This window comes from Tetrao urogallus (assembly GCF_951394365.1).
Source record: "Tetrao urogallus genome assembly, chromosome: 1".
Classification (NCBI taxonomy): Eukaryota; Metazoa; Chordata; class Aves; order Galliformes; family Phasianidae; genus Tetrao; species Tetrao urogallus.
The window spans coordinates 84,080,290-84,108,062 of record NC_136813.1 but is presented as its reverse complement, the minus strand read 5'-3'; the positions used below and the strand labels follow the sequence as shown (position 1 = coordinate 84,108,062).

Genomic DNA, 27,773 nt, shown 5'->3' with positions numbered 1-27,773 from the left:
CTCACCATGAGCCAGAGAATCTCAGCAAGTGTGCAATTTCTAGACATCCAGTTTTAAGTAAGATGAATCCCACTCTAAGGGACCGGGAGATACCTCATGTGAAGCTAGCTACATAAGTGGGCCACAGTCATTACAATACTCCAAGGCTAGTCCCATAATACTGTTGTTTGATATCATTATTCAATATTATCCAATAGGATTATTCTTTTTCCAGTATTGAACTGGGCTTGTATTTCAGAAAGAGAATTTTCAGGCAACAATCCTTTAGAGAATATGTGAAAAGATAATCAGGTGCTGAATGTATCAAATTTTAGAATGCCACATGTCTAATTTTTTGAGGACTTTTCAAAAGAAAACAAGAATCATTTATCTAACTGCCAGGAAGTTATAGGAGAGTAACAACACTTCAAACAGGTGTTAATGGGATTCCCAAGAGCAAGCTTTAAATGAAACCCCTTGAATGACTGCCAGCAGTTTCCAAAATTCAGCGTTATCTTTAAGTATCTGAAAATGAAAGATGTAATACTTGCCCACTTATAATGGATGAAATAGCCATCTACATTCACTTTATAGGTCTCAATACCCAGCTCTTTTGCCAGCCGGAGAACACGATTTTGTGTAGGTCCCACGTATGCTCCACCAACATCCACATAATTAACTTGCTTGTTCTGTCAAAAGAAATAATACAGGAATCAAAAGCTCTGTAGGAAACTCCTCAGTACAAACACCTATAACCAAGAAAAAATATTCCATGCTGAGTAGCACTGCAACCATATGAAGAGGAGACAAGGCATACTAACATAAGCAACAGTGAGCCCTGTAATGACAGACACACAAAAGATTAGTGTCTTTACCATGCACATGTTCAACAGGGCTTAACTTGTTTAAATTTCATTATAGTTTTCAGTACTGGCTTTTTCTTGATACGAAAGGCATGAGAATATAAGAAATATCCAATTAAATACATTGGTAAGAAGTCTAACCTCACTCTCTCAGCACTCATAATACTTTAATTGCCATTGCAAAACTGCTCAAATCAAAACTATCTCAAGCACCAGGGTTGTTTTCTTTTTTCCTCTCTCTCTGCAGACACCTGCTTACATTTAATGCTGTAGCTGCTGAGCACTGCAGTGCAGTATTCAAAGGATGTAAGCTCCTTTGCAGCATAGCACACTGTGGATCTACCCCACTGCACCTGAGCTAGCAGCCTCTAGCCATGCCTGCCAGCAAAGGCACTCTGCATACAACACTTGGACCAGCATCACGCTCACTTGGGAAGCAGGCAGAAAGTAAGAAGTTTAAGATACATGCTGTTAAAAGAGGGCTGATTTTCCAAGGCAGTAACACTCAGGATAGTTAACTTTTTTAAGGCTGTTTATAGCATGCATTTGAAGCCAGGCATTTTCAGCATCACAGAGGGATGCTGTTTATGTTTCATGTACAATTATTTCCACTGAAACACCACTGTTTACCACTGTTTCCCAAGCAATGGCATCTGATCTAATTTAAATCTCTCCCATTTTTAGACTGGGAGGCAGAGGTAACATCTGTATTACATTACCCTGTGCCTCAGGTGACTCATCATTTCTTTCATTTTCTTTTCAATGGCAGCCAAGATGCAGTCAGTTTTTAAAAGCAGGATAATGTTAAGCCATGCTAAAACATATGCCTGTGCTGTAGTGATGTCTGGCCCTGCTCAGGCTGCTTTCTACATTCTATCATGCCTGCTACAGTTTGCAAAGTGAGAGGGGAATGGGAGGAGAAATATTTTGACATTCACAGTCTCAGATGATGGTTTCTCTCTATAATCACAAAATCACTGAGGTTGGAAAAGACCTCTACGATCATCTAGTCCAACCATCCATCTACCATCAATATTGCCCACTAAATTGTGTCCCTAACTACTACATCTACAGCCTTTCCTTAAACAGCTCCAGGGACAGTGACTCCAGCACCTCCCTCATCACTCCTCCTAATACCCAACCTGAACCTCCCCTGGTGCAACATGAGGCCATTCTCTCTTGTCTTACCACTGGTTACATGCAGAGCAGATCCTGCCATGGACAAAGGATACGGGCAGTGCGGGAAGAGTTCAGTTACCTTAGTAAGGATGATTAACAATGTTTTAGACAGCCTAAGGTATCCAACACTTCAGTGCACCTACAGAAAACCTGCTACCAGAGGCCAGGCAAGGTATCACAGTTCAGCTAAAATGGCACTACATGCATAACATTCTTAGGAATCCAAATTCCATTTCATAACTTTCAGTGCCACATCCAGATCAATTTTAAAGTGCCTCCTGTCAGAGGAGCCCACTGGCATATATGTGATGCAACTTGTGTTCAAGCAGGGCCACCAAGAGCTGCTTGCTCAAGACCATGCTCAGATTGTTTTTGAGTATCACCAAGGAGGAACACCTCTGGGCAATCTGTACCAGTGCTCAGTCAATCCTAGAGAAAAAAAAAACATTTCCTGTTTTTCAAACGGGACCTTCTTTGTGCCAGTTTATGCCCATTGCCTCTTGTCCTGTCACTTGGCACCAGTGAGAAGAACATATCTCTGTCCTCTTTTCATCCTCCTTTCATATATTTATAGCCACTGATAAAGTCCTCCCCTGAGCCTTTTCTTCTCCAGGCCAACCAGACTCATCTCTCTCTGCCTTTCCTCATAGGAGAATGCTCAAGTTCCTTCATTACCTTAGTAGGGCCCTTTGTTAGATTCTCTCCAGTGTGTTTGATACTGGGACTCGTACTATTTAATATCTTTACTAAAAACACACATGGTAGGACTGAGTGAATCCTCAGCAAGTTTGCAGAAACACAAAGCACCATGATGCAGTGATATGACAGAAATAAAAGATGCCTTCCAAAGGGCATCTGAACATGAGCCAGCAGTGGCCAAGAAGGAACAGGGAAGTGATTGTTCCCTGTACTCAGCTCTGGTGATGCCACACCTCGAGTACTGTGTCCAGTTTTGGGTCCCTCACTGCACTGAAGCCCTGAAGAATGTTCAAAGAAGGGTAACAAAGCTGGTGAGTGGTCTGGAACACAGGCCTTATGAGGAGTGGCTGAAGGAGCTGGGATTTATCAGTCTGGAGAACAGGGGAGACCTCATTGCTCTCTGTAACTACCTGAAGGGAGGTTGTATTCTCATATAAACAGTGCTAGAAATAGAGGAAATGGCTTCAATCTGCGCCAGGGGAGATTTAGGCTGTATGTTAAGAAATACTATTTCTCTGAAAGAGTGGTCAGGCAGTGGAATGGGCTGCCCAGGGAGGTGGTGGAGTCACCGACCTTGGAGGTGTTCAAGGAACGTTTGGATTGTGTGTTGAGGGACATGGTTTAGTGAGTACTAACGGTGATAGGTGGATGGTTGGACTGGATGATCTCATGGGTCTTTCCCAACCTTGGTAATTCTGTGACTCTGTGAAACGGACCTGGACAGGCTTGAGAAAAGAAACCATATGAGCCTTGTGAAGTTCAACAAGGCCAAGTGCAATGTCAAACATCTGGTATCAGTACAGACTAGGGGAGGAATGGATGGAAAGCAGCCACGTGAAGAAGGACTTCAGGGTACTTGTGGATGAAAAATTGGACATGAGATAGCAGTGTGTGGTTGCTGCTTGGAGGAGATCATCTTTGAAGGTTCCTTCCTCTCTTGAACTCGCCTCTCTTGAACTGTGATCCCAGAACTGGACACAGTCCTCCAAATGTAGCCTCACTAGTGCCGAGTAGATCACTTCCCTCCTCCTGCTGCCAATACTTTGCCTAATGCAATCCTCCCAAAAAACATGAGATTTCTTTGTGGCACATGGCTGGCTCACATTCAACTTGGTGTACACTAGAATCTCTCAGGTCCTTCATTGCCAATCTGCTTTCCAGCTGGGTGGCCCTCAGCATGCATTCACGCCTAGGGCTGTTCTTCGTCAGGTACGGGACTTTGTACTTTCCCTTGCAAAACTTCATGAGGTTCCCATCAAACCATTTCTCCAGCCTGTCCAGGTCCGTGTGGATGGCAGTATGACCATCTGGTGTACCAACAACTTATTTCACTTCTGTATCATCAGCCAACTTGCTGAGGATACACTTTACCCCACCATTCAGATCATGACATAGATATGATAGCACCTCAACCAATGTTCAGTTTTAGGCCCCTCACTATGAGAAAGATACTGAGTCATTGAAACATGTTTGGAAAAGCTAGTGAAGAGACAAGAAAGCAAGACCTATGAGGAGCAGCAGAAGGAGCAGCAGCTGTTTAGTCTGAGGAAAAGGAGGCTGAGAGGATACCTCAGTGCTCTCTACAACCACCTGATAGGAGCATGTAGCAATGTGAGAGTTGATTTCTAAAGTAAGAAGCAATAGGACACAAGGAACTAGTCTCAAGTTGTGTTACAAGAGGTTTAGACTGGATATCAAGAAGAATTTCTATATGGAAAGGATGGTTTGGCATAGGAACAGGCTGTCCAGGGAAGTGATAGAGGTGCCATCCTCACAGGTATTTAAGAGCTGTGTAGATGGTGGTGCTGGAGGACAGGAATTAGTATTAAGTTATGGTTGAACTTCAGGATCTTATGGATCTTTTCCAATCTAAATGTTCCTAGCAAAATTAATGAATACATTGAACAGGATGGGACCCCTCAGATCCACCATTAGGTACACGTCTCACTCCACACTTCATAGAAGTGCTCACCAACCTTTGGGACCTTCCATTTAGATAGTTTTCAATAACACTATTGGCTTAACTACCCTTATTTCATATTTTCTCTATGAGGACGTTATGGAAGACACTGCTAAATTGCTGAGGTCCAGGCAGACAGCATCCACTGCTCTCCCACTGTCTATCATGATAGTCATTTCATCATAAGTTATCAAGTATGACTTCCCCTTCCTGAATCCGTGCAGACTGGTAAATTTCTTGTCCATATGTCTAGAAATTGATTGACTTGTAGTTCCCTGAATCCTCTTGAGGCCTGTAGTTCCCTGAGCCCTCTTTCTTGCCCTTCTGGAAGACAGGTGTGACATTTGCAGTACCATAGACAAGCACAAGCGAGAGTGTCACAAATTTAAGGAAGCACCTACCCTGATGGTGAATGTCCTTCCTCCAACTCTGTCCCGGGCCTCGAGCACTACCACATTGAGTCCAAACTCATAGAGCAACTTGGCAGCCGACAAGCCTGCAAAAAAAAAAAAAAAAAAGAGATAGCATGCTCTAAACCAAGTGGCAACTAGTAAATATAATAGTCCAAAGCTGAATCAAGGCTTCATGGTCAGGAACCATAACAATGTTTTCAAAGAATCCTGCAAGAATTCTGAAACTTTTCACGGTGTCTTATCACAGAAATCACATGACTGCTGCTTAGTTGCATATGATAAGCAACTGTATAAACAACGTTCCAGAGATTTCAGTTGCCTCCTCTGGGTTAGCATTTTTGGCTTTTTAAAGAAATTAATCTCTGTTGTTACGGGCATGCATCTCATTTTTCTTTTGTGTAATGCATTGAAAGGGGGAGTCTACCACATGGAGCTTGTGTGGTTAGAGTGATAGGAATAGTAATATACGAAACAGATATGTTCTAGCACATTTCTTCTCTCACCCAACTCTCCATTCTGCTGCTGTCCATTGTCCTCACTTATATACAGAAATAAAGTCTGCTTCACTGTCAAGATTAATTTTAAACAACAGAGTTTGATCGTGGCAATCAAATAGCCTCTATGTAGGTACTTTATAAAAGGAATTACCGTCTCAGCAAAAATTATCTAATTATGGGATTTTGTGATAGACACACTACAGAGAACCAAAAATTCAATCGGACAGAAGTCCTTTTCGCTTTTTATAAATGAGAAATGAAATTGTTAAAGGCAATCGTGAGTTTCTGAAATCAGATTATCCCATTGTCCTGTAGGGCAATTTGGCACTGAAGCATTGTTCCTCTGGAGTTGTTTCCCCTCCTTAAGTACACAAAAGCCAGACTTATTGATCAGAACATCTAACATACCCTGTAGTAAAATAATATTATATTCATATATATTACACTACTTCAAAATTTGATTAAAAGCAACTGTTTGTGAGCCCACAAAGAATACAAGACTTAAAAGGTCAGATGAGAGGAATCATTCTAAGGTTCTGAGCAGCGCCAAGAGTACTCATTTATACTGAGGACAATATAGAACAGCCCATAAACTTCTGTGTATGTGATCTTTTAATATGGTAGTGGGACAGGATTTAATGGAAGCAAGAAGAGAGGAAGTTCAGATGTCTTACACTGACAAAAAATTTCTCAGTAGAAGTGAACATCTTATTCATTGATATAATTTTTTTCAATAACTTTTCTTGCATTAAAGACTACAGACAAGACAGTTAATTATAGTTATTGTTCTTTCTTAAGTCATTTTGCTGATAGTGTTCTCATCCTCAGCATAAACATAGACAACATAAGTCTTCAGTGCTGGAAATGCAAACTGCAGCATTTTCTTATAAATAAATATTTTTATATTTGGAAGAATGATTTTTTTCAAAAATTTGCACTGGTTACTGTCACAAAAACTTGGATTTCCTAAACACATAAAATGGAAACTTGAATTTATATATTCTTCATGAATTAGACACTCAGGCACAAATGGTAATTCTTTTACAAGAAGGTCTCTATACATAAGATGCATAGATATTGGATAGATGCATGTTTTTTGAAACTATGCATAGGAACATGAAATGGCAGAAAATCTGGTGTAGGTTTAAAAAAAAATGACTGCATGCAAATCCAATAACCTCATTAGTGTTGAAGACTGACATGCTTGTCTCTTATTTCATACTGTATACAACAGTTATAACCACACAGCAGTTCTTTAGAAAGAATAATGGTTTCAGTGAATTAGGTTGAAAGTTAACTTGAATGTTGGTTCATACCTTAATTATATGATGTGTCCTAATAAAGAAAGGCAGCTAAAGTATGGAGAACACGTGGTAATATGACTGTGGTCTTCTATCCTGTTTATTCGTTAATCTTGCACTCCAGCCAAATAGACTTTTAGATTTGTTATTGTTAAGAATCACTGTGGACCAATGCAAAAAAGAAAAAAACAAAACAAAACAACACAAGCCCAGCTTCAGAGCTATAGAGACTGGAAAAGGACAAGAGATACACCCGGACAGTGATAATGGCAGTTGGCAGAGAGCCTGACTGAGAATTAAAAACAGTGCCAATTTGTAAATTCAGGTTTACGAAACTTGAAAAGGCCAATGACACAGCATAAGCAGAGGTGGTGATAGTTTTATCTCCCCAAAATTAAAAGCTGAAGATTAGACTCAAAAGGTCAAATATAAAAATATGTATATTTATGCAGAACATAAAAAAATAAATAAGTAAATAGAGCAATCCCAAATTAAAATAGTTTTCTTTTCTTAATAGAATAAAACCAGAAAAAAAGGTAGGCAGGGATAGGGGCTGGGGAGAAGACAAAATATGCTGATTGAAGAGTGTTACTGTGCATTTGTTTGTTTGAAGCACAGACACAATTTTCTTTGAGAATGGAGGACTAGCAAGAACACTCACATGCAGACAATGTCTACACACAGCTACTGAACTCAACTCTTCAGCTCCTTTCCAGTTTGAACTGAAGTGCACTACAGAGAGGTGCCTCCACACGCATGTTTTAAGAACCCCACAGGTCAAAAAAGCCTGTGTGCTTCTGAGACATGGGCTAACTAGCCTCAAAAGAGATTGCCATGCCCCCTCACCACACGTTGCTGTGAAACCAGACGCAATATCCAAGTTGTCCTTCAAGCATGGCACACCAAGCCATGCCAAGCAGTGGGCTGTGAACTCCCAGGCTACAGTCGGGACTCAAGCAAGACACTTCACTGATACGCTTGTGTATGCTGGTACGAGCAGAGCACAGATATTTCTACCACTGCCACCCCACCTGAGTGCCTTCTTCTTCCTAAGCTGGAGACCTATGCCCTGACAAGCACACGTAGGGCCCTTCCTGTGACTGCAGCGTGCACTGTTTCACAGCCTTTCACCACACTGCACTTGGAGATGTTTTCCTCACCCTGTGATTCCTCCCGTCATCATCATGGCTTCCAATACCCTAGACTGGTGTTGTGCTGGTTGACTCCTCCACAGCCTCTGAGTCTGGCCTAGAGATAAAGCTGCAAAGGACCCCAGATTGCTGGCCATGCTCATTCCGTACACTCTACAAGTACAAAATACTCTCTGCTTCAGAAAGATGAAAAGAGCCTGCCAAAACCATGCTTCATTTGAAGTATCTGGCTGGAGAAATTCACTTGTTATTAGATCAGAATAAACAAAGCCGGATGACTTATACATCCTCCACAAGGGTTTCTATGGCAATCTCATACCAGGCTCTCTGTGTCTGAAGACACCACACAAGAAAGCTCTTCTCCAATTGATTCTGCAGTGCTGTTAAGGGCACAGAATTGCTGCAGTCACAGATCATACTGCTGCTGCCTTCATTTCAGAAAATTGTCATAATGATATCAAGCAAAGTGGTTTCAAGTACATGAAAACACTGGATACAGTTTAAAAAAAAAAAAAAAGATTTTAGATGATTTCATGCCAATCTGCAGACTATCAGGCATACACCATGGATGAAACAGAGAACAATACTGGATTCTGTATGTGGTCTGAAGGAAAATCAGCCTTTCATTAGCTAAAAGGGAGCTACAGGAAAGAAGGGGACACACTCTTCAGCAGGGTCTGTTCTAACAGAATAAGGAGAAATGATTTCAAGCTTAAAGAGGGTAGATTTAGTTTAGATAGAAGGAAAAAGTATTTTACAGTGAGAATGGTGAAGCATTGGAACCAGCTGTCCAGAGATGTGGTGGATGCCCCATCCCTGGAGACTTAAGGCCAGGCTGAACTGGGCTCTGGGCAATCTGATCTAGCTGTGGATGCCCCTGTTCATGACAGGAAAGTTGGACTAGATGACTACTATTTGTCTTGCTTCACAGCTGCTGCTCTGAATAGTTTTTCTTGTATTCCCACAGATGACCTATAAATGTCCTTTCCAACTCTAAGGATTCTATGAATCTATGATTCTATGGGTATACTACACAGCATGCCTGCACCTGATAGGAGAGAAAAGATCCTCCCTACAGATAGAGTCCAAGGCTGGGGCTTAAGAGACTTCAACTCAACTCCCACCAGAGCCATGTAACATGGGAAGTGTTTCCCTATGAAATAGGGAAGCATTTGTATGAGAAACATTAATTAGAATCATTCCAAGTTCCCTCATTATAAGGATTAATATGGGGCATCTAAACAGAGTTCTATGACACCAATGGTGTGAGATAAAAAAAAAAAAAAAAAAAAAAATCATAAAAAGATGTTACTTTATTGGAAACGTGATAGAATTGTACAGAAGAGTAATTGTACTTTTCGAAATATGTAGTCTGTAAATCCAGTTCACCAAACAGATCCCATGATGTCATGATAGGAGGCAAAAATTACCAGCATCTGTCCTAGAGACAGCACTTCTAACAAGATGGATATTGAGCATTTGCAAAATATATGAGGGCAGTGTCCACAATGAAAGGGAGTGGGAGCAATCTAAAATCATGAAAACGTCACCAAGCCAGGCAGAGAACAGTTCTGACCATCACAACACCAAGGCTAAAAGTTTTGGATCCCTCTCCCTTCTCTTCAGATAACTTGCATCAGCTGAGTAACAACTAGATATTTAAACTGAAAGCCAGCTCACCAGCACTATGCATGAATGATAGAATCATTAATGTTACAAAAGACCTCTAAGACCATCTAGTCCAACCATTAGCCTATCCTCACCGTGCCCACTGCCCATGTCCTTCAGTGCCACATCCACATGGCTCTTGATCACCTCCCGGGTGTGATGACTCCACCACCCCCTGAGCAGCCTGTGCCACTGCCTCACCACTCTTTCTGAGAAGAAATTCTCCCCAATATCCAACCAGAAGCTCTCCTGATACAGCTTAACAACATTACATCTTGTCCTATCGCTGTTACCTGGTAGAAGAGGCCGATCTCTACAGTATGGGTACTCCACTCTATCACAAATATCCTGCAAGGCACGGCTGCGTGTCTCTCACCAGGCTCCATCTTCCCTATTACAAGTCATGCTCGCTCACCATGAGCTCTACCTTGGTTAGCTGCAGCCAGCGTGAAGTTCACTACAGCACAGCCTTGTAAAACCTCTTACACTGCCTCCAGGCACTCATATACCTGGTGAAAAAGATCATGCTATGGGCATGAAGTCTGGAAGGCACTCTTAAGTACATGAGGCATTTCAGTGTATTAAAGAAGCCTGATTTTTCAGGGGCTTTTAACCTTTCAAACTGAGGCCAAGCTGTGTCACATCAAGCACTCCAAAACAAAGAGAAAATTAACTGTTACCATGGAAAAGGCAACTGTCTGCTGTTTTTCTGGATGTATTATTTATTTGCTGGTTTCTTACACAAAGTGTATTTGCCTTTTATGCAACCAATGGCAGGGTGAAAGTTTACCAAAACCAACTTAATAAAATATTCCTTCTTTAAATCTTTCTTCATTACCCTTCCATACATGAAGTGAGATCATTATCTTCTATGAAAGGCTACAAGCTCACTGTTGTTGTTTTCTAGCAAGCTTTAATTGAATAACTTAAGGACAAAATCATTATGGAAAGTCTTAATATTTTCCTGATCTTAACAGTGGGATAGACCTTTTTGCTCATTATTCTAATTTACATCAGTAATGTAAAGCAATTGTCAATATATCCTCATTAAAGTTCCACTGTAACAGCATGCTAACACTGAGATCGTTGCTTCTCTTCCACTAATGGAAAGTCTAATTTTTTCAAGATACAATTGAGTAATTAAATCTGGCAACAGCCACCTAAGAATTATGTCTTGTTATTCAACCCAAAGCCACCTTGCCAAGTAAACACGAACTTGCCAATAACAGATGCAAAACATTTTATCATGATTATAGAGTAAAATCTCTCTTCCTTTCTCCTTATTGTCCTTCTTCCCCACAAGATTTTGCAGAAAATTTTTGGTACACCTTGAGTTTTAAAATATAGGCAAAGTGTACTCAATTGCATCAAACTGGCTTCAGAGAAATCACTAATGGACAGCAACACACAGAAGGCTGATAATGAAGGCATTGTTTCCATACTACAAGTCTGTCTGATCTAAAACTGCCACTGAAATTGAGTAAAAGATCTTATTAATTAAATTACACTCCCTTAAATTTGCACAGAACAGCAAGAATACACAGCACTGATCACATGCCTATATTCATTTCTCCTTTCAGCGTTGCCTAACACCAGAATGCCACTGCTAGCTTCCTGTTTGTTGGATACTGCATTTGGTCTTTCTGTGAGCTTTTTCATTATCCCTGTTTTAGTGTATTTGGCACTGGGGATGAGGGTGCACTTCTGCATTTTCTTGTTTTCTGATTTTCGTATATATCAATTTTCCCCCTCAACCTCCATCAAACATAATCCAGTTGATTCACTTAAGATTTCCACATAAAGGAACAAGTATTTTCTGTCTCAGAGAACACTGCTTAACTAAGAGCAAGCCACTCTGGCTAGTTTCAATAGCACTACTGTCCAAATACTTTTAACAGATGCAAACTGTGTCCTGGAGGGTACAAAGACAGTTTCTCATGGACAATGTTAACAGAAACACAGTGCACATGAAGAAGAGCAAATTGTACTCAGAGGATGATTCCACTCCTACATACATACCCATGCAATTTTCAAGTCCAAAACCTGGCTGCAGTAAACTTATCTCCCCAATATAACTTCCTGTATGCCCCAAATATAGAGGCAGAAAAAGGTTAGCTAGCACAGAGTTTACAAGGGAGCATTCTCCTCCTCACATGAAAATGTTCATAGTTTGGCAGCACCTAGTTTATGGAAACAGCTAAGGTGCTCATGCACCTTAGTTCTTTTTACTTTGATCAGCAGGCAGAATAAATTTCTATCAGTGAAACAGTAATTGTCAGGTAAATAAATCTGTGGAAAAAAAAAATTGCTGCAAAACCGTGATTGATATCATTACCACAAATACTGAAAACATCAACACTAGTATTCGTGGGAGGGACATAATGCCTGTCCCATCCCTATTTTTATTATGCTACCATATTTTCATATATGCCCTAACAACTTGGCTGTTTCTTTCGCTTGCTGGAGTAAATAACGCTCTTAAGACTGCGTCTTAACTGAGCTAACAGGAGCATTCTTTGCCACCTTTCAACAACTTGCAGCTAAGCCTAGAGCGTGATGCAAAACCTGCTTCCCAATGACAAACCGTAGATTTATAGCATGCTTCTAGGAACACTGAATTTGCTAATCAATGAATCACACAGCTGTATATACTATTTTATTTTATATTTTTACCAGAAACCAAAGGAGCACATGCTTCATTCAGTAACAGAAACAGATGTGATCACTTAGGTTACCACCTCCATTAGGTGAAGTTTATAAATGATACATCTGCCATAGAAAACCACATCAAGAATGTGATGAAAGACAAAATAGAGTCATACAACCACAAAATGTCTTAAGTTGGAAGGGACCTCAAAACCCACCCACCCCAACCCCAGCCGTGGGCAGGGCTGCCCCCCACCAGCTCAGGCTGCCCAGGGCCCCATCCAACCTGGCCTTGAGCCTCCAGGAATGGGGCACCACAGCTTCTCTGGGCAGCTGTGCCAGCGCCTCACCACTCTCTAATATTTCTGTACTTGGCATCCCAAATATGTTTTGGCCAATACTAAATATCTTGCAGTGAGCATAACACAAAGGCATGTCTTCACAAAAAAAAAAAAAAAAAAAAAAAAAAAAAACGTGCCCCATAGTCATAAGATTTTGTATTTGTGGTAGCAAAACATAGGAACATATAATGAAGAAAAGAGACAAATGGAAATTTGTATTTTGCTTATTTGTAAGCAGTGTACATAATGTCCTTAATACTTTTTTTTTTATGGGCGGAGAGGTGTCCATTGTTCTGTTCCTGCAGTAAATTCTTCACTTAATGACATTCAGCTTGCTAGCAGTACACAGGGAGCAGAGAGCTCTGTGCAACATTTACTCCTCCATCCAAAAACACGGCACAGAGGAATGTCTCACTCCGAATGACAACATTATCACTGACTGCTGCTTTTTCTGTTGGATATCGAAAGCAAGCAGGAACAAATCATGTAACCAGAGCCCAGCACAGGGCACATGTAAAAAGAGAAACACATTTTAGGAGGCAGGTACTGCATTCTTTCAAGGACAAATTCTGGAGGTAGCATTAGAAAAAAGAACTATAGAAAACTACTCCAGATTTACACAGGTGCAACTGAATTTTATCTTCTACCAGTAACTGTGTGTTTGACAGTTTATCTGACACTACCACCCACCAGCAGGTTTGTATGCTGTCAAAACAATTTGAGCAGTATACAGTGTAAATTGTGCTGCCAATATAGCAAGAAAGGAAAAATCTGCATCTCATTATTCAGTAGTTCATTCCAAGTCTACAGCCAAGGCGTAGGTAGCTCAAGTAATGGAGTTGTTGATCTCAAATCATGAAGCTGGAAATGCCAAAGTATTCTTCCACGGAAGGGATAATAAAACCAATCACATAGCATATCATATGTTTTATTTCAATATAAAGACTAATTACTAGCATTTTTACATTTCAGCTTCCCCTACAATTCGTGGCCCTTGGACTCCTCTATAAATGCAACAGAAAACACTGCTGATTCCTTCCTGTGACTGGCAAATCTAAGCATCTGTTTTCGTCAGCCATGAGAGCTCCTTGTTTCTAGCTAGGAACAAACATGTTTTTATTTGGAAATAAGAACTATCTGTGTCAAAGAATGACAGTCCTCAGTGCAAGTTTCAATTGTGGCAGTGTTTCCCTTGTACTTTGTTCTCGTAATGCAATGTGCTGAAAACACTTCCAGAATATTTGCATGCTAGTTGCCTTCAACTTGCTTGCTTTTGGCTATATTTGTCCATATCTGATATACCTGTTCTGCATTATGTGTATAATCAGCCTTAATTATCCATATGTTTGATAAACTGGGCTTCCAATGTCTTAAAGTTCATATGTAAACTGAGACTGGCATGTAAATACAGTCCAAACTTCCTAGTGAAAAAGTTGGGACATTTTGCTTACATCCTTCTTTTCCCCATTTTGAACTATTTATCACAGAAATCACAGAATAGCGTGGGTTGAAAGGGACCTCAGGGAACCTAAATTTCCAACCCCCCTGCCACAGGCAGAGTCACCAATCTCTAGATCAAGCACTAGAACAGATTGCTCAGGGCCCCATCCAACCTGGCCTTGAATACCTGTAGGGATGGGGCACCCACAACATCTCTGGGCAGCCTGTGCCAGCACCTCACCACTTCCTCAGTAAAAAACTTTCCCCAACATCTAATCTAAATCTTCCCTCCTTTAGTTTAAAATCATTCCCCCTTGTCCTGTCACTATCTACCCTTGTAAAAAGTTGATTTCCCTCATGCTTATAAACTCCTTTTAAATACTGGAAGGCCCCACTAAGGTCTTTCCACAGCCTACTCTTTTCCAGCCTGAACAAGCCCAGCTCTTTCAGCCCGTCTTCATAGAATCATAGAATGGCCTGGGACCTCAAAGATCATCTAGCTTCAACCCCCCTGCTACGTGCAGGATCACCAACCACCAGACCAGGCTGCCCAGAGCCACATCCAGCCTGGCCTTGAATGTTTCCAGGGATGGGGCATCCACAACCTCCTTGGGCAACCTGTTCCAGTGCATCACCACCCTCTGAGTGAAAAATTTCCTCCAAATATCTAACCTAAATCTCCCCTGTCTCAGTTTAAGACCATTCCCCCTTGCCTTATTACTATCCACCACCGTAAACAGTCGTTCTCCCTCCAGTTTATACATTCTTTTCAAATATTGGAAGGCCACTCTGAGATGTTCTTGGAGCCTTCTCTTCTCCAAGCTAAATAAGCCCAGTTCCCTCAACCTTTCTTCATAGAAGAGATGCTTCATCTCTCTGATGTGGCCCTCCTCTGGATCCATTCCAAGAACTCCATGTCCTTCTTGTACTGGGGAACCCAAGCCTGGATGCAGTACTCCAGATGGGGCCTCATAAGAGCTGAGCAGAGGGGGACAATCACTGCCTTCACCCTTCTGGCCACCCCTCTTTTGATGGAACCCAGAATACCATTGGCCTTCCAGGCTGCAAGAGCACACTGCTGCCTCATGTTCAGTTTTTCATCAGCCAGAACCCCTAAATCCTTCTCAATAGGGCAGTTCTCAAGGCGTTCTTCTCCCACTCTGTATTTATATCTGGGATTACTTCAATTCAATTCAATCCTGAACTTTCAGGGTGTGGTTCTTATGCTGATTCTTTTTTGGCTGGAAAATCTTTGTCAAATTGGCTTTCTAAATATTCAGGAAACATCCTTCCAATGTTTTTAAAACAAGTATTTTCTACTTTTTTTTCCTACTTTGGAAGTACTAGCAGCAGCAACTTGAAATTTGGCAAGGAGGTAGCCTTTGAGTCAATATGAGGCATTTTGTTATCCATAGGAAAATATGTGCCAGTTAGGTTAGTTAGAAAGCTCTGAGGATCATTTTCTAGCTCTTAAAAGCTGAAATATCTGAGTGTTCAGTAACCTCTCAGAGCGCTCAGGGCTGCTCAACCATTAACATGCAGTCTTTAAGGAGTGAGCAAGTATGCTGAAGCTCCTTGCAATCCACTTCATGTATCAAAAGAATGGGGTACACTTCATCCTAGGGCTACAGAGCTGAAAACTGAGACCCCTGTAATTGTGGACTTAGCTTGGGAAACAAGTAGTGGAGATGGGATTGGGAAAGTGTGTCAGGTATGACAACAACTTAAAGAATCAGAATCATTAACATTAGAAAAGACCTCTAAGACCATCTAGCCCAACCACTAACCTATCCTCACCATGCCCACTGCCCACGTCCCTCAGTGCTACATCCACATGGTCCTTGAACACCTCCAGGGATGGTGACTCCACTACCTCAGTGGGCAGCCTGTGCCACTGCCTCATCACTCTTCCCGAGAATAAATGTTTCCTAATCTCTAACCTGAATACTGCTAGCTAATAAGATACAAGTTCATGGTGGGTCAAACACTGTCAGTTTACTGTCCTTGACAAATGACGGGGTGTCATAGTCTAAACCAAAATGCACAACTGAAGAGTCACAATCTGTTCAAATCAGAAGAGCATCTTCAGTTCATTAGAAAGTCCTCTAAAGAGAAAAAGGGAACAATATTCTAGGTGTATACAGATGAATTCCCCATGGGTATGAGGAAAGTAACTCCGTGTATTAATTTATGTAAGATGCTTGATTATAAAATGTAATAATTACCATTAACTGTAAAAGGTGGACACTATCCATTAAGCATGATGCAAACATGTTCCTGAGGCTTTTACTGGCCACCATCCTTCTAATGTGCACACACACATTAAGCCCAAGCTCTGCAGCTCCCTCTTTGCAGGGGTCCAGAGGTACTTGTTCAGGCAGTCGGGACAGCTTGAACACAACTCTACAGAGTACAGCAGAAAGATCCCAGTAATAGAAGCCACCAAAACAGAGTTCTTATAAGAGTTCTTCCCACCACAAAGGGCTCAATGCAAGAAGCACTCCTGGTGCCCAGCTTACACCCTTCCTACAGGTGCAGAGCTGATTTCATAACCCTGGCAGTGACTGCATATGGATGTGTGTATGCAGAGGCCAGGAGGAGGATGGGCAAGAAGACTGCATTGGCTTTTACAGACACTATCTCTCAAGACCATTCCTCACTCCAAGGGACAGTTACCTCCAGAGGTGCCAGTCAGGATTTGAAATGTGTTTTGCTAGGCACTGTATGAATACTTTAAAAAGCCACTGTCTCATCTGGGAAGCTCTCACAATATAGCAAGCATGTCCCTCATATACATTTCATGTATTAAAGAACTGGTTTACCCTAATGTTTCCTATCATTTCTGGTAAGCATAAAGTAAAGAGTATTAAGGATGTAACAGTAGCAGAGGAGAGAGTAACCTTACCAGATGAGCCATCTGCAAATGTATCTTCAGAGAAACAAGCAGCAGCAAGTCAGTTCTGGGATAAGAGAGATGTAGAAGGGGAAATCCTGCCCATACTGGACCATATTTTACTGTTTATCTCACCAGAACTGAAATCTTAGATATGCACTTATAAGAGCAGAAATCAGCACTTCATGTGTAGCTGAGGTATAGGTATTTTAGTACAGACTGAGCAGCTGTGTGAAAACTAAAACAAATCAAGAGCTGATAGGAATTACTGTGCCCAGCTACGATTGGTACTCTGTACTAGAGATGGATTAATTATGAAATAAGGCATTTAGTGTTCATCTTTCTACAGTCTCTTTCTTTAAGTGATATATGTCCTAATCCTTAAGAGGTAAACTATGCCACTGGCATGACATAAGGGTTTCAATTGGCAAGGAAAGTGTTCCTGTACCTCAAGAGGGTTGTGATGTTTACTTGTCCTTGTAATTCCTCTGACAAATTTTCATGGATTGCAACACCTTGAAATTTCCAGCTGGGCTCCATTGACAGTAGGCTTTAATCCATGAACTGTTCTGAACTAACTTACTGATGCTCACACTATGAGTCAAGATGTGAAATAGAAAAGCCCAGTGTAATTTCTAAAACACTACTGTAGATTGGAAAGCCAGAGGAGCAAAGTGCCCTCCAGGGATGAAAAGCTTCAGAGTCCTAGAAACCATATTCAGATCACACATTATGGGTGGTAATTCCCTAAGTGAACTGCATGCCTTACAGGAACTTTAAAGATGAAGAGCAAATGACTTGTGCTACCAGGAAAATATCCAGGCACCTGGTAAAACCAAAAAGCCATGCTGCTTTGCTTATAAATTCATTGCAGTTTAATCACAGAATCACAGAATGGTTTGGGTTGGAAGGGAGCTCAGAGCCCACTCAGCCCCAACCTCTACCGTGGGCAGGGCTGCCCCCCACCAGCTCAGGCTGCCCAGGACCCCATCCAACCTGGCCTTGAACGCATCCAGGGATGGGGCACCACAGCTTCACTGGAAAGTGGATCTGAGCCGCATTTTGGGACGCACTTTTGTTCTGGTAAGGAATGAAGCACCCATCGCTGTGGGGAACTCAGCCGTCTGCAGGGCGCATCTCTCAGCAACACCACCTGTAGCGACCGATCTGTCAGTGCGGGTATTCCCAGCCGCCTTTCCGCGGCATTTAGCAAAAGATTACCAGCACCCGCACTGCACGAGCTACCCAAAGAAGCACCGATAAAAAACACCATCGTTCTCGAGATGCAAGCCCGCCAGCATGTATCCCTGCACACTTCCACACCTGTAGACGTTAGAAAGTCACTTTTTCCTACAGATTTCCCTCTGACGAGCAAAATGTGCAAACCAACACTGGAAGTGGACACATCCTAGGCGCCAACATGGGATTTTTTTCCTTTTCTTTTTTCCGGTTTTCCCATCCAAGTGGACCCGGAGCCACCGCAGACCTGACCTCACATGGACGACCGCTCATTCCCCCGAGATGCCCCCATGGAAAGGGAGATCCCGGGCATTCAGGCGGGCGCTCCGCAGCCCCAGGCACCGTCCTCCAGCACTGGATGAGCTTCGGGACCGCTCCCGGCGGGGATGTCCCGCTAGAGACCGACGCCGCGCCCTCTCGAACCCACCTGAGATACCGCCCCCGACCACCACCACGTCGTACGGCTCGGCCATACTGCTGCCGCTCGCTCCGGTCGTTGCCTTCAACCCGCCCTTCCGCGGCGGCGGCTCGGGACCGGCTCCCGGCGGACGGACGGAGCCGCGCCGTCCCGCCCGCCCCGCCCGCCAATGGGAGGCCGCCAGGGGGCGGAGCCTCGATAAGCCACGCCCCTCCCGCTGCTTGCCACGCTCCCGGCCCGACGGGGCGGTCGGGTCCCGCTTTGGGCGCGGTGCGAGGGGGTCGAGGGTGACGCAGCGTCTGCTCTGTTGTCACTGTGCTGATCAGAGCTGACAATAAGCATGGGATACCTGGAGATGCGTGGAAATGAGGTTGCAGGTGGCAGCAGCAAAGCCTGAGCATTTGTTAGAATCAAACAGCCCTCGTGAGCCGCCGAATGAAGCGTTAACCTTCACGTATTCCCCACGAGGATGCCCGCAATAACAGCTCGTTGGTAAAATACCGGTTCTGTTTGTACTTGTACTACTATGCTCTGGTGGTGAGGTCGTGGTGCATTCTGCAGCTTGCCCACTTTTATTGCTGAAGTGTAAATGTCATCTCCGGGCAGCTAAGTAGAAAAAAATAGGCAGACTGCCTGTGTATTGCCTTCCAGGTAAGCACAGAAGACCTTTAAAATTCACATAATTGTAGGAAATCCCAATGCCACTTCATGATAAATACTGATATAAGTTCCAAGAGATGTTGGATTCCACAATCACCTCCATGCCTGAGAAGGACCAAAGGAATGAATGGGAGTTTGATGCTACACAGGCAGTGCCCACAGAAATGCTTTGGCTTTCCCACAGCTGAGACAGTTAGGGCTTCTGATTTGTTCTAATTATGCCAAAGCAAGACAGCAGTGACCAGAGGCAAAAATATGTATGAAACCACTAATCTTCATGAGGATCAAGAGTAGGAGACACAGAATAATAGTTCTTCTTTCAAAGTAAAAATAGGTACTGGGAAAAGTATTCGCTATCTAAAAGTATCCAGTATCTAAAGGGGGGCTATAAGAAAGAAGGAGACACTCTTTAGCAGTGACTGTTATGATAGGACAAGAGGAAATGCTTTCAAACTAAAAAAAGGAAGACTTTTTTTTACAATACAAGTGGTGAGTCACTGGCACAGGTTGCCCAGAGAGGCAGTGGATGCTCTGTCCCTGGAAACACTCCAGGTCAGGCTGGACTGGGCTCTGAGCAACCTGATGCAGCTGTAGGTGTCCCTGTTTGTTGCAGGGGAATTGGACCAGATGACCCTTAAGAGTCCTTTCCAACTTAAACAATTCTGTGATTCTATTCTATAAAAAGGAGGGTGTGCAGAGCTAGTTCAATGAGGTGAAGGCACACAAGTGCCAGATATTAATGCAAAACTGACAGACAGCTCTCAGGGAGACCACTAATTGATATAGCACTCATTGTCACTGAGACTGCTGCTGCTTCATGCCAGAGTAAAGTGAACTCAGAGGGGACAGCCCAGGATGGTTACTGATAGGTATTTTGGAGCAGAACATGCAACACACCAACAGTTTGTGCTTACTGGGGGAAAACAACTCTGCTTCTGGAGAGTGGTATGGAGAACTGTTCTCATAGCTCTGCCGGTCCTGTTGAATGGGTCACCAGGAGTTGAACAAACAAAAAGTGTCACCAAGTGTCACTTCCCTCGATATCCAGAAGCCAAGTTTGGTGAAAAGCAACAAAAACATCCTCTTCATTAATGAGGAAACTTGTGTGCATCTAGATAACTGGATGATAGATGAGGTTGCCAAAAAAATCTCTGCTGCTGAATGCAGCTGCAGCTGGCTTGTTTAAGAGCAGTAGAGATTCACATGGCTTTACCTACCGCAGCTCTAATGATGAGAAATGACATCAAAGTACAAAATACACACATTGTGTTAGCCAAGCAGGTAAAATTTGACTTAGAAAGAAGTTAATTGTTGCTTAGAACAGAGAGATTAGTAATAAAAAAATGCTCACCAATGGCCCCCATTCCTTTTGTACTACCAAAAAATAAATAAAATAACAAACCAGCAAGCAGCTCTGGAGGGTGAGTGTAGAAAACTACTGCTGCTGAAATCACACCTAGCAAAATATCCTGTCTGCTTCAGTGAATGAGTTGCAGTAATTATTTACTGAGCCTGGGGAACATGTATAATTGGTAATATGAAGGTATACAGTATGACAAGACTGACATAGATGTTCATATGTACCAAGAAAACAAATAAATAAAAAAAAACAACCCACACATAGAGGTATTGAGTAGTACAGTGGAACATCCAGAGCAAGACTTTCACTTGACATCACAGCTATGTCTGCAATGAAAAGGGTCATGTAAGAATGAGCCAAAATGCACCAATTTCTAGTCAAACAAGGAAAATTATTCAAAAATAAATGCTGTCATTAAGTTCTTTGTTGTTCTAAGTGTGTTTTGCCTATCAGTAATTGATGTGAGCAAGTCAAATGTCTCAGGTTACGTTATCAGTAGCTGTGGTCACGTGTTATTTTTCTATCTGATTATTACCTCGAATGATGAGTAAAATCAGCCATAATCATTTGAGAAGGCACAGATATTTTGTACTTCTTCCTGTTGTCAGTTACAGTATTTCGCCAATGCATTTGAATATCAGAACACAAATCTGGCAAAACATGCTGGCATTAAAATAAACTTCTTTTTTTTTTTTGTAAAAAAAAAAAAAAAAATTCTCTGTTGTAGACTCATGTGGATAACTTATTAATTATTTTTAACAGTGTCTTTCAACAGATAAATACAAAGAAACTTAGTGCTGTAAGGCAAAAATGCATTACGCCTTGAAGACTGATTGTCATTAAGATCAGAATAGCTGCCACTTAGCTACCTCTAAAGCCAAGTATTTCCTGTATCTTAACAATGTCAACAGAGACAGCTGAAATATCCTAGAACGTTCCATCTTCAGTGTTACCACCAGCTTAAATTTTTACCATTACTTAATGATCTGTATTGATTAACAGTCTACTTGGCTGTTTTGGAAAAGACGTCTCTTGCACTCTTCTGTTGGAGGCATTTTGGGAACTATTAAAAACATTACACTAGATAGTGGGGCTTGAACTTACACCTTCATATTCCCATGTCCTCTTTGAGTATCCTGGGGGATGTTTGTCATCTCTTTGGCTCTCTCTGGTTCTTTGGGTACATAAGTATTTCAGTCAACTGGAACAGTCTTAGGAGGGGAATGATAAAGAGATTATGCAAGAAAAACCGGGAAGAATCAAGATATGAACAGTATTGTAGAGCATTAATACACGATTATTGACTGAGTTGTATATTCCTGGCTTTTCAAGTCCACTTTCTTACTTAGGCATGTATTCAAAACTATCAGGAAATAATCACCATTCCCATATGGTAAAATAGTCTTAACTGCTATGAAAAAGGCTTTTGCACACAGACATGGCTGGGACGTGCTTATTCACCATTATTCATCTTTACTGGCATGTTTTCAACAATTATAGGGGCTTGCAGCTTCCTGAATATCACTATTTCAAGCCCTGCACTAAGCTTTAATCAATGAATAAGCATCTTGAAGCAATTTATCATCACTCGTGGTTATTAACAATTTGATTAGTTTTTTTTTTGGTTTTTTTTTCTTTATCACCATAACCTTCTGAAGAATAACCCAGGCAATTATTGCAGGCAATAAAAATTTAGTACTTAACCCTTTTCTTGACGTGTATTTCTTACCCTCTCTGTTCCCAGGTGCTGCCTATCCCAAGTGCGAGGCAGTGGCAGTGGGATGCAGCACAGTGGGGATGGCAGTAGGGCTGTGGGAAGAGAGGGGCTTTAAGCCGGTCCCCACCATTGGCAGAGTTTTTGCTCTTCAAGGATGGATCTGTACTCAACTTAAATCATCTGCTTTCCATCTTCTGCTCTGCTTCAGAGTCACTGGCCCCATCTGCTGTGCTGGATGCAGAATGAACCACTCATGTGGCTGTGCTGTGTTTGTGAAGCTGGAAGATTTGGGTAGGGATGGAGAGAACAGGTGACTGGATGTCAGGAATTTTCTTAAGGCCATGATCAAAAGGTCGACTTGAATGTCCACAAGGAAACCTACTCAAATATATTTAAAACATTTATCCAAATTTAAAAGTCCAGCTCTGTGACAGAAAGGATAGAATAACAGTGCTGGCTGAGGCTTATGCCCTAAGGGAAAAGTCATCAGACACACACATTGAAGTTCACTGTTGCCCAGAGTAAACTCTTACATACTGACTGGAAAAAGTCTTCACCAAAAGATATTTTGCCTCAAAACTGTAGACTAGAATTAGAGATTTTAGGTAGTTTTAACCACCAAAGAGTTATGTGTATGTTTTCTTTTAGTGATAGTATATTATCAATAATTTCATTCTGTAAAATATTTCCAACACCATATTTCAGTTTATAATACAACATACCTAGACACATGGGGCATCAGCATTCATAAGATAATCTGGACAGGAAACTGAACTACTTATCAAAAAAGTTAAAAGTGGCCTTCCTGAGTGGTTGTCCAATGTAATTAAGGTTGTTATTGATTTTTAACAGCACCAAATTCTTGTCTTTGTGTGAGTTTTAAAACTGTCAAATATTGTTAACTGATACAGGTCTTGAAAATTCAAGCAACATGTTATAAGAACTGGATAGGCTGCATCATTGGGTGACACATAGCAAAAATCTACATACATCAGAAGAACTCCAATATTCCTAGGCAGCTGTCTCACAAAGAAGTGGTTCTTCCAAATGGTTGTAAGTAGAGTGAAGATACCGTACTTGGGAAGAAGTATATGAAGTGTAATAAGCTCATTTTTCATTCCCAGGACTGAGTCTTCTCCTATTACAGCTTCTCTGAAAGAAAACAACTATTTTTTTTAAGCCTCTTTAGAATGTAATAACTAGTTACGTTCCATTACAGTGCAAGATACAGATTTCAGAAAACCTCTTGATAAACATCTTGTGGGGGCTGTACAATCACCAAGCTTTACTGATGCCTTTAAAAATCACCAAGCATTACTGATGCCTTTAAAAATTTGCAAATCCCACATAAACTTTATTTTTAACACAAGGCAGGAGAGAAATATTGTTTAAGAGAGCTGATTCATGCTAACAATAAACATGGAAGCAATTCAAGTTAAAGCTAGTAGGTATGATTCAAAAAATAATGCTGGTAACTCCTTTTTAATCTGTTTAACTCACTAGCTTTTGTCTTTAATTTTCTATCTTAGTTCTGTCAAGACAGACATGAAGTCTTTCCCCTTCTCTCCAATTTATTTTTATAACTCATTTGTCTATAAAGAGATTTAATAACTCTGAGACAAAATGCATTTGTTGACCGTAGTTACAAGAATTTCATGTATACATGTGTCTTTATTTGCTTTCAAACAAAAGAAGCTCTCTGAAATGATTTCAACAAGTTGAAGTTCAATAAGTCCTCTAGGATACTTAGTGTTAGTTTTGGGGTCCAGGCACTGCTCAGACTGCTGAATTGCCTAGATTTGTTTTTCACATGCACATTCACCACATGCATGCTTTCTGACCTTTGGAGGGGAGAGTGCTAGTATTACCCAATGCATGCACCAGCTAGCAGATATAGCTATGTGTGAAGAGCTGAACTTTGCTCATGTTCATTAGGGCACGTGAAGCAGACTTATACTGGTCACAGCTGGTATGAAGTTTTTTGTGTGCCCTTCACTACCAACACACTATCAGATTGTTCTTATACATCAGTTTTACAATGCACTTTTGCTGATACTAAGAAAATGTTCCTCCAAGTACCAGCTCCATAGAAAAGTAGATTGTATACAGCTCATGGATTGCTGGTATAATTCAAGATAAGATCAAAGGTTGCATAAGATGTAACAACAATCTGTGACAATCCATTTGAAGCAGAATTGGTTAGAGATCACAAAGCCTGGCTGCAGTTTGAGCAGGATGTTAGAAGCAGAACAGCCATTACAGGGATATAGGGAGATCAGTGGAGATCATTAGTGGAGACAGTTAAAAAGCAGAGAAGTACAATAAAATCTGATCTGAGAGTAAGGAAAAGCCTGGTGGAAGCACTAGACAGAATAATGAGTCCAGTTACAGCAACTGAACTCTAGCCTTCGAGACAACAAAATACATCAAAAACTTCTGCTAAAGTAGGTCAGAGAAATTGGTCATGTCCTCACACTCCCTAGCAGATAAAATTGAGGTGGAAACATATAGAAGGCATCCAAAAAGAAATAAAGGCTGTTCTCTGCAAATCCTGTATAGGAACTAGTCAGCTGAAGCCATGTGGACAGCTCTGTGTCCCTTCTAGATTAGTGAGTAATTCACTGAACACATAAACTCCCAGTACCTCCCACAGGAAACAAAGTCATTGCAGGGATTTGGGGGGATCATATCCCTTTCTCCTGGGCCTGTACATTGATCTCAGCATGGGTTAGCTGGACTCATCCCTAAGCACTGACAGGTAGAAATCCAGCACACTGACATGTTCCCCCAGATCTGTCAGGCAGCTGAACCGAGATGGACAAAAGGGCTCATTTCAGCTTTTTCAACAAGTTTTTGACTGGAGGTTATCCTGTAGATTCGTCACTCTTTCTAGTGTGATGTGAGGAATCACATTTTTTTAATTGAATAAATAATGTCTATTTTCCTGCTTGCAAACCAAAATAGAAAATCCCAGACCCTAAAACAGTGTTATCCATCCAAACAGTAATTTGAGGTGTTAAAATAGACAATGGGAATAACATCATACCCATTTGTAAGGCTGACTTAGAGAAAAGCACATCCTTTGTGTCTGGCGAAATTACTCTGTCTTGGTTTTGGCTGGGATAGAGTTAACTTTCTTCCTAGAAATTTAGATAATAAATTATTAGGCCAAAGCATAAAATTAGCAGATTCTGTAAGTGAAAATTATGAAAAAATGGTTGAATTCCTAAAAATTTCTAGTAATTGTTATTGCCCTCTGGTGTAAATATTTGACCTTAGCAGTACTTATGATGGTTACTATCACTTATCTGGTGATATCAAAACCTGCTGTAGAATATTATCAATTATTTTGCACTATGCCAGTTAGTAAACAATTAATCCTATTGCCTGTTTCAGAGAAAAGGTGTCTCAGATAAGGCTGCAGATTGGAGGGGAAATAAAGCTAGAAAAAAATAACCTGAAATGAATCTCTGATCAAGGTAATCCTGGCAACATGCTTCCAGTCTAAGAACAAAAACCTAAAAAACATGGGTGTATCCTATGCTGATACCCACTGACACCATGATTTTATGTAGCTTCTCAGACTAGTAGCCTCTGCCAGCTTTAAAAGGATCGCCCCAGAAGGTGAATGGAAGTGGCTGGCTGCATAAACCTTTGTGATTAATAAACAAGTATGCAGCCGTGCTGATGCCCTGCAGCATTCAATTATACACAGCAAGCAGCATGAGTCTTCAGGGCCTCAGAGGGCTGCATAGGATACAGGCAGCAGAGAAATCAAAGTTCAATTTGTAGCATCAAGGTGACAGGGAGGACAAGAGAACTGCTCTCAAATAGGAGCTGTTTGCCTCTAGGATGTTGATTTACTTAGGGCTAAATGCCACATGAAATGTATGTACAGCAGTAGCAGGAGGCAGCTTTATCTATGTGTTGCTGCTGTCCTTAGCACAGGCGTGCGGCACAATGTGTGTATACCAGGGCATGCATCTGGTCTGGGCAGCAAAGACTTTGCTGTTACCAAATCATACAATCACAGAATAGTTTGGGTTGAAAGAGGCCTCAGCACCCAGCAACCCCAAACCCTGCCATGGGCAGGGCTGCCCCCCACCAGTTCATGCTGCCAGGGCCCCATCCAACCTGGCCTTGAGTGCCTCCAGGGATGGGGCACCACAGCTTCTCTGGGCAGCGCCTCACCACCCTCTCAATGAAGAATTTCTTCTTAACATCTAACCTAAATCTCCCCTTTTAGTTTAAAGCCATTCCCCTTGGTCTTGTCACTATCAGACCATGTAAAAAAGTCGGTCTCCCTGCTGCTTTTATAAGCTCCTTTTGAGGACAGGAAAGTCACAGTGAGGTCTACCCAGATCCTTCTGTTCTCCAGGCTGAACAAGCCCAGACCACTCAAGCTGTCTTCATACGAGAGGCACTCAGGCCTTTGATCATCTTCATGGCCTTCCTCTTGACCCACTCCAACAGCAGCATGTCTTTCTTGTTCTAGGGGTCCTAGTCCTGGACATAGTACTCTAGATGGAGCCTCAAAGGGCGAGCAGAGAGGGACAGTCACTTTCCCACTTTATTGCATAGCACTGGACAACATATATACCAAAAAACCTCACTCAACACTGCACGTAATCTACATGTTTTAGTCCATAGATATCACAGGTTATAACAGATGAAAAGCTATTCTTCTGGGGAAAACAGCATAGAAAGTCTAGCACAAACCTGATAGAAAAATATTTAATAAATGGGATTATTTCCAATGAGATTAGTCACTAAGAGATCTAACTGTGATCAGCACACCTTAGACAAACAAAGAGCCTGGGGAGATCCAGGTATAAACTAGAAAAGAGTTCCTAGTACAATGCAAACAAGCCCAGGTCTTTTATGGAGTTGTGGTTCAAACAGGCACAGAAAAAAAGCAGCAGAATCTTCTGGGAGTGGCTCACACTAATGCCAGTGTTCTAGCCCATAAACACACAGGAGTTTTACAACCCAAGATTTATTGTAGTTTTGCTTGTTCTGGTCTTTACTGAATGAATCTCCTGTCAGCAGCTGTTCCACCATTACGTGAATATTTTCTCAGGAAAAGGTTTGTAACTGGGTGTCAGCTCCTTATAAATATGTTTGAAAGCCAGACCAATTGCAGAGGAGGTAAAATTCTCCTTTCAAGAGACTCTGATTTACTGCTATGTAACTTGCAGTGCCTGCAGATAAAATGCTCCGCAGGTCAAAAGTTCAGGCAGATATAAAAGTTCACATATGTGATGATTCCGCAGTTCAAAAAGTGCATTTTCACACTAAGAGGAAACATGCCATGCTGTTTATTGCTGTAGGATCGTTTTAATCTCTCTA

General features: G+C 41.7%; 1 protein-coding gene across 1 annotated transcript in view; it reads right to left on the bottom strand.

Moving 5' to 3' along the window:
- Positions 1–18,742, bottom strand: part of LOC306955671 (amine oxidase [flavin-containing] A-like) — a gene marked incomplete at both ends in the record, with an annotated part of 44,679 nt that extends 25,937 nt beyond the window's left edge. Inside the window, 3 exons of the mRNA XM_079547008.1 lie at positions 531–668; positions 5,082–5,176; positions 18,697–18,742. Coding sequence (XP_079403134.1) covers positions 531–668; positions 5,082–5,176; positions 18,697–18,742 — 279 coding nt within the window. The remainder of the gene's footprint in view (positions 1–530; positions 669–5,081; positions 5,177–18,696) is intronic.
- Positions 18,743–27,773: the final 9,031 nt, after the last annotated feature.